The sequence below is a fragment of the Macrotis lagotis genome, chromosome 2 (assembly GCF_037893015.1).
Source record: "Macrotis lagotis isolate mMagLag1 chromosome 2, bilby.v1.9.chrom.fasta, whole genome shotgun sequence".
In the NCBI taxonomy this organism is placed as follows: Eukaryota; Metazoa; Chordata; class Mammalia; order Peramelemorphia; family Peramelidae; genus Macrotis; species Macrotis lagotis.
The window spans coordinates 129,858,099-129,869,921 of record NC_133659.1 but is presented as its reverse complement, the minus strand read 5'-3'; the positions used below and the strand labels follow the sequence as shown (position 1 = coordinate 129,869,921).

At 37.7% G+C, this 11,823-nt stretch overlaps 1 protein-coding gene across 1 annotated transcript in view; it reads right to left on the bottom strand.

Annotated features, from left to right (window-relative positions):
• DNAH14 (dynein axonemal heavy chain 14) overlaps window positions 1-11,823 on the bottom strand; it is a 577,586-nt gene that overhangs the window by 318,619 nt on the left and 247,144 nt on the right. Inside the window, 1 exon segment of the mRNA XM_074220908.1 lies at window positions 7,669-7,671. Within this exon segment, the coding sequence (XP_074077009.1) occupies window positions 7,669-7,671 (3 nt within the window).

The following is an 11,823-nucleotide window of genomic DNA, read 5'->3' as shown; positions in this document are numbered from 1 at the left end:
TTCTGATTTCAAAAAAAGTTCTATTCATTGTCTGAAGGATTTGTTTCCCTCATAGACTTTTCTTATCTCTTTTTCCTTCTGGGCTAATTCTGCTTTTTAAAGCATTCTTCTCCTCAATAACTTTTTGAACTGTTTTATCCATTTGACCTAAGCTGGTTTTTAGCATGCTATTTTCTTTTTCCTTTTTTTAAAATTTTTATTAAAGATATTATTTGAGTTTTTACAATTTTCCCCCAGTCTTGCTTCCTCCCCCCCACCCCACCCCACAGATAGCACTCCCGTCAGTCTTTACTTTGTTTCCATGTTGTACCTTGATCCAAATTGGGTGTGATGAGAGAGAAATCATATCCTTAAAGAGAACAGAATTCTCAGAGGTAACCACATCAAACAATAAGACATCTGGTTTTTTTCCCCCCAATTAAAGGGAATAGTCCTTGTACTTTGTTCAAACTCCACAGCTCCTTATCTGGATACAGATGGTAACTCTCCTTTGCAGACAGCCTACAATTGTTCCCACTTGTTGCGCTGATGGAATGAGCAAGTCCTTCAAGGTTGAACATCACTCCCATGTTGCTGTTAGGGTGTACAGTGTTTTTCTGGTTTCTGCTCATCTCACTCAGCATCAGTTCATGCAAATCCCTCCAAGTTTCCCCTGAAATCCCATCCCTCCTGATTTCTAATAGAACAATAGTGTTCCATGACATACATATACCACAGTTTGCTAAACCATTCCCCAATTGAAGGACATTTACTGGATTTCCAATTCTTTGCCACCACAAACAGGGCTGCTATAAATATTTTTGTACAAGTAATGTTTTTACCCTTTTTCCTTATCTCTTCAGGGTATAGACCCAGTAGTGGTATTGCTGGGTCAAAGGGTATACACATTTTTGTTGCCCTTTGGGCATAGTTCCAAATAGCTCTCCAGAAGGGTTGGATGAGTTCACAGCTCCACCAACAGTGTAATAGTGTCCCAGATTTCCCACATCCCTTCCAACAATGATCATTATCCTTCCTGGTCATACTGGCCAATCTGAGAGGTGTCAGGTAGTACCTCAATGAAGGCTTTAATTTGCATTTCTCTAATAATTAATGATTTAGAGCATTTTTTCATATGGCTATAGATTGCTTTGATCTCCTCATCTGTAAATCGTCTTTGCATATCCTTTGACCATTTGTCAATTGGAGAATGGCTTTTTGTTTTAAAAATATGACTCAGTTCTCTGTATATTTTAGGAAATGAGGTCCTTTGTTAGAATCATTAGTTGTAAAGATTGTTTCCCAATTTACTACTTTTCTTTTGATCTTGATTACATTGGTTTTATCTGTGCAAAAACTTTTTAATTTAATGTAATCGAAATCATCTAATTGATTTTTAGTGATGTTCTCCAACTCTTCCTTAGTCATAACTGTTCCCCTTTCCATAGATCTGACAGGTAGACTAGTCCTTGATCTTCTAATTTGCTTATAGTATTGTTTTTTTATGTCTATGTCCTGTAACCATTTGGATCTTATCTTGGTAAAGGGTGTGAGGTGTTGGTCTAATCTAAGTTTCTTCCATACTAACTTCCAATTATCCCAGTAGTTTTTATCAAAGAGGGAGTTTTTATCCTGGTGGCCTGACTCTTTGGGTTTATCAAACAACAGATTACTATAATCCTCTCCTGCTTTTACACCTAGTCTATTCCACTGGTCCACCACTCTATTTCTTAGCCAATACCAAACAGTTTTGATGACTGATGCTTTATAATATAATTTTAGATTGGGTAGTGCTAAGCCACCTTCGTCTGCATTTTTTTCATTAAACTCCTGGCAATTCTTGACTTTTTATTTCTCCATATGAATTTACTTACAATTTTTTCTAACTCATTAAAGTAATTTTTTGGGATTTTGATTGGTAGGGCACTAAACAGATAGTTTAGTTTTGGTAGAATTGTCGTTTTTATTATATTAGCTCTACCTATCCATGAGCAGTTGATATTTGCCCAGTTATTTAAATCTGATTTAATTTGTGTGAGAAGTGTTTTATAATTGTTTTCAAAAAGATTCTGAGTCTGTCTTGGCAAATAGGACTCCCAAGTATTTTACACTGTCTGAGGTTACTTTGAATGGGATTTCTCTTTCTAGCTCTTCCTGCTGTTTCTTGCTAGTCATATATAGGAAAGTTGTGGATTTATGGGGTTTATTTTATAACCTGCAACTTTGCTAAAATGCTATTGTTTCCAGAAGTTTTTTAGATGATTTCTTGGGATTCTCTAGGTAGACCATCATGTCATCTGCGAATAGTGAGAGTTTTGTCTCTCCTTCCCAATTCTAATTCTTTTCAATTTCTTTTTCTTCTCTAATTGCTGATGCTAACATTTCTAATACTATATTGAATAGTAGTGGTGATAATGGGCACCCTTGTTTCACCCCTGATTTAATTGGGAATGCTCTAGCCTCTCCGTATTGAGTATAATGCTTGTGATGGTTTCAGATAGATACTGCTAATTATTTTAAGGAACAGTCCATTTATTCCTACACTCTCTAGTGTATTTAATAGGAATGGATGCTGTATTTTGTCAAAAGCTTTTCAGCATCTATCAATATGATCATATGGTTTCTGATAGGTTTGTTATTGATATAATTGAGTATACTAACAGTTTTCCTATATTGAAACAACCCTGCATTCCTGGTATAAATCCTACTTGATCATAATGTATTATCCTAGTGATGACTTGTTGTAGTCAATTTGCTAAGATTTTATTTAGGATTTTTACATCTATATTCATCAGGGAAATAGGTCTATAATTTTCTTTCTGTTTTAACTCTTCCTGGTTTAGGAAACAGTACCATATTGGTTTCATAGAAAGAGTTAGGCAGAGTTCCATCTTTCCCTATTTTCCAAAGAGTTTATATAGGATTGGAACCAATTGTTCCTTAAATGTTTGGTAGAATTTCACTTGTGAATCCATCCAGGCCCTGGAGATTTTTTTTTAGGGAGTTCAGTAATGGCTTGCTGAATTTCTTTTTCTGATATAGGGTTGTTTAGGTATTTAATCTCTTTTTCATTTAATCTGGGCAACTTATATTTTTGTAAATATTCATCCATTTCACTTAGTTTATCAAATTTATTGGCATAAAGTTGGGCAAAATAAATTTGAATTATTACTTTAATTTCCTCATCAATTGGTGGTGAGTTCACCTTTTTCATTTATAATACTAGCAATTTGGTTTTCTTCTTTCTTTTTTTATCAAATTGATGAGAGGTTTATCAATTTTATTGGTTTTTTTCATAATACCAACTTTTGGTTTTATTTATTAATTCAATAGTTTTTTTGCTTTCAATTTTATTAATTCTTTAATTTTTAAAATTTCTAATTTGGTATTTGATTAGGGATTTTTTGATTTGTTCTTTCTCTAATTTTTTTTAGTTGCATGTTTAGTTCAGTGATTTCCGCTCTTTCTCCAATTTATTCATATATGCATTTAGAGCTTATAATATATCCCCTGAGAGTTGCTTTGAATGAATCCCATAGGTTTTGGTATGTTGTTTCATTATTATCATTATCTAGGATAAATGGTTAATTCTTTCTATAATTTGTTTTTTGGTCCACTCATTTTTTAAGATGAGGTTATTCAGTTTCCAATTTGCTCGGGTCTATATCTCCTTGGCCCAGTATTGCATATGACTTTTATTGCATTGTGATCTGAGAAAGATGTATTCACTATTTCTGCCTTTCTGCAGTTGATCATTAGGTTTTTATGTCCTAGTACATGTTCAATTTTTTGTATAGGTTCCATGTACTGCAGAGAAAAAGGTATATTCCTTACTATCCCCATTCAGTTTCCTCCATGAGTCTACCATATCCAATTTTTCTAACAATCTATTTACCTCTTTAAACTTCTTTCTTGTTTATTTTATGATTTGATTTATCTAGATCTGATAGTGGGAGGTTGAGATCTCATACTAGTAGAGTTTTGCTGTCTATGTCTTCCTGTAATTCTTTCAGCTTCTCCTCTAAGAATTTGGGTGCTGTCCCACTTGGTGCATATATATTCAATATTGAAATGACTTTATTGTCTATGGTACCTTTTAGGAGGATAAAGTTTCCTTCCTTATCTCTTTTAATGCTATCTATTTTTGCTGCTGCTTTGTCTGAGATAAGGATTGCTACACCCTGCTTTTTTTACTTCAGCTGAAGCAAAATATATTTTGCTCCAACCTTTTACCTTTACTCTATATGTATCTCTCCTGCTTCAAATGAGTTTCTTGTAAGCAGCATATTGTAGGATTCTGGTTTTTAATCTACTCTGCTATTTGCTAACGTTTTAAAGGAGAGTTCATCCCATTCACATTCAAGGTTATGATTACTAATTCTTTATTGCCCTCTGTGCTATTCTTCCCTCTGTTTGTATTTTCCCCCCTTTCCCCCCTTTTATCCATATTCCCCAGTATTTTGTTTTTGAATACCACCCCCTTCAGTGTGTTTGCCCTCCTATATCACACCCTCCCCTTTCTTCCCCTTTCCCTGTTTCCCTTCCCTCCTTTTGTTATTTCCCCTTATTTCCTCCACTCCCATTCCCTTTCTCTGTCCCCCCCTCCCCTTTTCCCCTTTTAATTCTTGAAAGGTTAGATGTTTTATAAGTTAACTGAGTATGTGTAGGTTGACTTTAAGCCAAGTCTGATGAGAAGAAATTCAGGTGTTTCTCCTCTACTCCCTTCTTCCCCTCTATTAACATAGGTTTTTTTGTACCTCTTAGTGTAATGAAATTTGCCCCATTCAATCCCCTCCCTCCTCCCATCTCTTTCCTGTTCCCCCTTTTTAGGGAGGTAGTGTATTTTTTTTAGATCATTCTATCTAAGTCATAGAAAATTCTGAGTGTCTGTCCCTTCTAGTTCAGTATATTCTGTTGAATAGAGTCAAAATTCCTGAGAGTTATTAGAGTCTTTCTCCCCAGAGGAGTTAAAGCCAGTTACATACCATTAGATAGCGGTCTCATGGATAGGTCATGGATGTCTATCATTTCTGGCTTGGTATATTCTCTCTATTAGAGTTACATTTCTCAGGACTTATGAGAGTCTCTCCCCGCCCCCCCCCCCCATGCTGGGATATAGCCAGTTTCAACTTGCTGGATTGCATTTTTTTCCTTTTACCACCCCCCCCTTTTTTTTACCTTTTCATGTGTCTCTTGAACCTTCTGTTTGATATCCAAATTTTCTGTTTAGCTCTGGTCTTTTCATCAGAAATTTTTGGAATTCTTCCATTTCGTTAAATGTCCTTCTTTTTCCCTGGAAGAGAAGGTTCAGCTTTGCAGGAAAGTAGATTCTTGGCTGCATTCCAAGCTCCCGTGCTCTTCGAAATTTCTCATTCCAGGCCCTTTGATCCCTTAAAGTTGATGCAGCCAGGTCCTGCGTGATCCTTACTGTGGCTCCTTGATATTTAAATTGCTTCTTTCTGGCTGCTTGCAGGATTTTCTCCTTTTATCTGATAGTTCTGGAGTCTGGCCACAACATTCCTTGGTGTTTTCATTTTAGGATCTTTTTCTGGTGGGGATCAATGTACTCTTTCAATAACTACTTTGCCCTCCGATTCGATGATGTCAGGCAGTTTTTCCATCACTAGATCCTGTAATATTAAGTCCAGGCTTTTTTTCTCTTCAATGTTTTCAGGAAGTCCTATAGTTTTCAGGTTGCCCCTCCTCGATGTATTCTTGAGGTCATTGGTTTTGTTGATGAGGTATTTCACATTACTTCTATTTTTTCTATTTTTTGATTTTGTTTAACTGACTCTTGCTGTCTCATGGAGTCATTAGTTTCTGTAGACTCCATTATTTTTTGGGTGGAGGAGTTTTCTTCATTAACCTTTTCCAATTGGTCAATTCTACTTTTGAAAGAGCTTTCCATTTGACCAACTGAGGTTTTGAGAGAATTAATTTCTTTTTGCATTTGCTCATTTGAGAATCTGAGAGAATTATTCTCATTTTGTAATTATCCAATTGATGATCTGAGAGGTTTATTCTCCTTTTGTGTTTGGTCCAATTCTACTTTCTAAGGTTTTGTTTTCTTGTTGCAAGGTATTAATTGTCTCCTCCAAATTTTCCAGTTGATTTTTAAACTCCTTCCTTATTTCTTCAAGGAAGTCTTTCTGTGCTGGAGACCAGATTGTATTCTCCTCAGATGTTCCAGGCCTCTCTGGGTTGGGGTCTTTCCCTTCCAGGAATTTTTTCTATGAATCTACCTTTCCACTGACCCTTCTTCATTATGCTAAGACCTTGAGTTGGGTGGGGCTGGTTCACCTGGGCTTGGGATCTCTAAAGGATTTACTGAGTGCAGTTTTCTCTGGATGGCCCAGTAGGAGGTGCTGGATACTCTCTCTGGGGTGTTTGTGACCTTGGTTGCGAGGCCTTCTCCCTTTGCTTGAGGTAGGGAATTGAGCTATTGAATTCTTTTGCCTTCAATCAATGGTGGGCTTTATCCTGGCCTGAGGTGATTCCTCAGCTGGGCTGGTTCTTCTGCTCACACACCTGGGTCTGAGGCAGAAGTAATATGCCTTTGTTTGGGAGGAGGCCTCAGTGCAATGGAGGCATGGGCTCAGAGTTTCTCAGACCTGAGGAGCCCAGGGATGGTGTCCACAGCTCTCCTGCACCAGACCTCTCCCCACAGCCCCTTCCCCCAATCTCCAGGGGGACAGCACCAACACCAGCGCCTCTGCTTCCCCACGGACCCAAGCCCCCTTCATCCAGCCCCAGCGCTGATCCAGCAGGTCCGGCTCTCGGGCCCTCAGACTTCCAGTTCCGATTCAGCTGCTGATCTGGCTGATCCTAGCCAGGCTGCTGCGGGAGACAAATCCTGAGGTAGATTTTCCTCTCCTGGCTTTTCTTTCTAGGTTTCCTGGTTCAGATTTCTTTTAAGAGGTTTATTTCATGTGATAGATGGGGAAGAGATCAGGAGACTTTAGAACTGTGCCTGTCTTCTCTCCGCCATCTTGGCCTTACTTTCAGCATGCTATTTTCTTTAGCATTTTTTGGATTTCCTTGACTAAGCTGCTGACTTCATTTTCATGTTTTTCCTGCATCTCTCTCATTTCTTTTCCCAATTTTTCTTCTAACTCCCTCATTTGATTTTCAGATTCTTTTTTGAGCTCTGTCATAGCCTGATCCCAATTTCTGTTTTTCTTGGAGTCTTTAGATGCAGGAGCTTGTGCTTCCTCATCTTCAGACTGAGTATTTTGATCCTTCTTGTGCTCACAGGCAAGATATTTCTCAGTGGTTTTCCTCTGGTTTCTCTGCTTGCTCATTTTCCCAGCCTTAGCCTGTTTTGGGGGTGCTTCCTGAGCTTTTGGGACACTCCCACAAGGGTCTTAGTGTGTGAGGCTCTGTCCTCCCTTCTGGTCTGTGAATGACCATATGTGCCCCACTCTGTCACAGGGCTGAGGTGGGGGGGGCCCTGCTGTTCTATGGGGGGGCCTAGACTGGGATCAGGATCTGAATGTGGTCAGAGCCCCAGCATCCTGTTCCAGGGGCAGAGGGACAGAGCTCTGCAGTCTCTCTCTTTGCTCCCTCCCTAGGTTCAATAGGCTCATGCCCTGGGGGCTCCTGCTTCCAGGCTCCACCTGCTTCTATTTCCTGGATCTGGACTGCCTTGGCCCATGCTCTTGGCTGTGTGCCCTGAGGGCTGGGCTCCACGTGCTCTCTCTGGCAGAGGTCCCCCGCTATTCCCCCAATTTGTGCCCCGTGCTCCCCGGGTTGTAGATCAGGAAACTCCCCCACTGTTGTGAGCCAGCTCCCAGCGCCCTGGGGCTGCCCTCCCGGAGGCTGAAGTTCTTTAGCTCTGGTGGGCCGCCCCTCCAACCCCAGGGAGCAGAGCCTTTCTGCTCTTTTCCAGGTTACCTTGAGTAGGAGAACTGCCTCCCTGGGTCCCTCTGTGGGTTCTGTCTCTGGAAAATTTAGTCAGAGTCCTTAGTTTAGAAGTTTTATGAGAGAGCACCTAAGAGACGATCCTCTCTTGTCACCATCTTTCTAATCTCATATATATTCCCTATTCTCCACTCACATAGCTACTACCCTAGTTCTGGATATCACTTCTTTCCCACACCAATTTCATATATATACAATACAAAAACATAAAATTGATGCAAGGTGAACTCTAGGGAGATGAGGAAAGGTTTCCTATGAAAAGTGATTTTGAGATGAGTCTTAAGTAGATTAATGACTCTAAAAGGGATAAGGGAGAAAAGAATACATTCCAGACATGGGCTATATTCAGTGCCAAGGTAAGTAGATGAGAGGTAGAGCATCATTCAGGAAGCCCTATTGAAGTCGGCTCAGATTAGCTGGAAAGCAAATTGGAGGCATGGTAGTTAGGTGTGATAGACTTGGAGTAAGGAGGATTGGAGTTCTAGTTTCATTCTGCCTGGAACACTAGTTTGTAATCATCTGTGACTCATTTGTAGTTACCTGTTGCAGTCTGTCCTAGTTTCCTCCTTGGTCTGTAGTGAAGATAAAATGAAATAATATTTACAAAGCAAAACTTCTAACCACTCTACATATTAGTTATAAGAATGTGTGAAGGGGAGTAATTTATCATAAGCCTGGAAAGGTAGACTAGAGCCAGTTTATGAAAGATTTTTAATGCCAATAAGATTTCATATTTGATACTAGAGGAGATGAGGAATTTATTGGGGAGAACAACATAATTCTGATTTAGGAAAACCATTTTAGAAAATCTTTGGATTTATTTAAATGTATTTAAATCAGTTGGAGAAGAAACTTGGAGAGAGGCAAGAGAAAATGAGATGCTGAATTGAGGTGGTAACACAAAAGGGGTGCAATATGATAAAAGTTGATGTGTAGAAATGATAAGATTTGACAACTGATTGGATATAGGAAATGAGGGAGAGTGAGGAGTCCCTTGTCACAATGAGGACTTGAAGTTAGGTGACTAGAAGGATAGATTCAACAAAAAGAGGGTAGATTGGAATATCGAGAAATCCAGTGAATCCTCTTTTGGACATGTTGAGTTTCAGATGTTTGCCTGGTCATCCAATTTGAAATGACCCATAAATAGTTGATGTTGTAAGATTAAAGCTCAGAAGAGAGACTAGGACTAGATATATGTAATTCTAAAGATTATTTGTAAAGAGATGATTAAAAAACTCAGAGGAGAAAGAGTTTAGAGGGAAAAAGAAGGGAAAGGGTCCTAGGAGAGAACAATATAGAATACCTACAGTTAAGGGGAAGAATATTGATGACGAACTAGCAAAGGAGACTGAAAAGGAGTGATCAGACAGGCAGGAAGAGAATAAAGAGGGAATAATGTCAGGAAAATTCAGAAAAGAAATAATTTATAGAGGAATTTTAAATGAATGCTGAGGTCAGAAATTCATGGATCCACTTTATTATTACCATGATTTTCTCCCCCATTTCTAGAAGATGGAAGATGGCATTTGTGATCAGGAATTCATATGTAATACCTTGGTGTGATTCAGTTGGATTTAGTCCTAAAGCCATCTCCCGAAATATTACTACCCCTTCTATATTATCTGGTTATTATAGTAGTCAGAAAAGCTGTTGAAGGGAAAGCTGACAAACCTGAGAGCAAAGTAGCTGGTTTTTGTCAAAATTTTTAAAAAGAAAAAAAGATTCATACAATGAATTGGAGATTACATTAAGTGAGTTTAGTTTCATCTTTAAAACATTTAATGTGTCAAAGTAAAATATGGGTTAAAAAATCATCTACTTCGGGGGCAGCTAGGTGGCACAGTGGATAGAGCTCTGACCCTGGAGTCAGAAGGACCTGAATTCAAATTCAATTTCAGACACTTAATGCTTACTTGTGACCTTGGGCAAGTCACTTAACCCCATTGCTTTAAATAAATGAAATTTTAAAAAAATCACCTAACAGTTTGTATTATCTGGTATGGTCTTCACATTATACGAAATTTCATATTTATTCATTCAAAATCCATATGTGGTTTTCCTACTTTGACACTCCTTATAACTCTTTCAAAGTCTTCAATTAGTTGCAGATTGAATTAGACATTCATTAAGTGAAATGGTATAATTACAGGTTTCTTCACATTTTTATTTTGCCTATTTTAAGAGGAATACATTGGAAAAAAAATCACCAAAAAGAAATAAAATGAGCAAATGTCTGGTGATAAAATGTACTTTTCTCCTTTCAATGAAGAAATAAGGAATTATAATTATATAGGGAAATAATAATTAAAAAGGGAAAGTATACATTTCCTGTTGTGACCACTCTGTTAGTTTGTTCATAGGATTGTCGATTTTGAGCAAAAAAAGGACCTCATAAGTTATCTAGTCCAATCCTCTTATTTTTGTTTAAATCTTTTCTGTCATAAAGGGGGGTACAATTGAGTTGAGGGCAGGGGGGGACTTACAAAAACTCAAAAGATATTGCTAAAACATTTTTCTAAAGAAAGGTTTTTAGGTGGAAACACAAAAACAGGTTTTACTTAAGATTCAGAATAAATTGAAAACAAAGTTCAAAGTTCAAATTACATGCCCTTTTTGTTTTTAATTCCATGAATGTGTCAGAACATACCGTAGGGTGGATCTCCTTCAAACAATTCATGAATGAGGTTGTCAAAATCATAGGTTGTTTTCAGGAGAGCTGGAAATCCTTGGCCTTCACCATATAGGACATCATCTTCATGTTCATCTTCACGTTTCAAAGTTCCTCCAAATGACCAAGTAAATGCAAATACAAAAATCTTATCAAGCATTAAGCATAATTTCCCAGGATTTCTCTGAAGAAACCAAAATGACTCCTCCTGTTCTTGGAAAAGACTTGCAATGGAGAATAAAAGGATTTGGAAAAAGGAGAATAAAGAAATCAGTTCACTAATTTACTTAGATACACACTTCTGCTTAAAAATTGTTCTTGTTAATATTTCTGGGACATTAAATAAAGTATCGTTATGAAAACTTCAGGGTTGAGACTGTTTAATTCTGTAATAGTGATCATGTGACAATTATTTCTTATTCAAAAGGTACAATATTATACAAAATAGTCTAAGTCTTTACAATATTTAGTTCATCTCTTTCAAATACATTTGCAAGCTTTAGGTTTTCCTTTCTTCCAGGATGAAACTTGATTTTTAAATAGTCAAGAATGAGGCATCTGTGATTTTGTCAGTATCAGTAAAGGGAATTCTTGCTGATAAAATTTCCTCAATCAAAAGATCAGTAACATCTGTGACTTAGTAGAATAAGTCCTAGGGAGGTACCTTGGGAATTGACAGGGTAAGTACCTTGCTTAGGATCCCAGAGCAAGTCTCAGAGTTGGGATCTGAACATGGGCCTTCCTGACCTCAAACTCATGAACTCTGATAAAATGCACACTTTTCCTATATTGCTATTTTCCTATATGGCTTTTTAGTGTTTCATGTGAAAAACATAATAATTAAGAAGCCACTAATTTTGAATTTCCTTTTCCTAGCTCCTAGGAAGGAGTTTTTGAGGTCACTTAGTGCAATCCATACCTGAACAGAAGTCCTCCTACAATATATAATAGAAAAAAAAACCCCTCATCTAGTCAGCACATTAACAGGAGAATTTTTTGTTATTTTTTTTTTTTTTACATTATGCTGACCATCATCTCTCTGCAAACCTCTAGTCCTTGTTTCAACTTTGTGTCTCCTGGGATCAAGCAGAACAAGTATATTCCTCCTTCATATATCAATTGGATTAGAAAAAAAATAGGTCATGGAGGAAATGTGCCTAGCCTGCCACAAAAAAGGGAAAGATTGTAGGGTTCAAGTGGGTTAGCAATTTTCTGAATTCTAGTTCATCATTAACTGCTTTCTGAGCCTGATC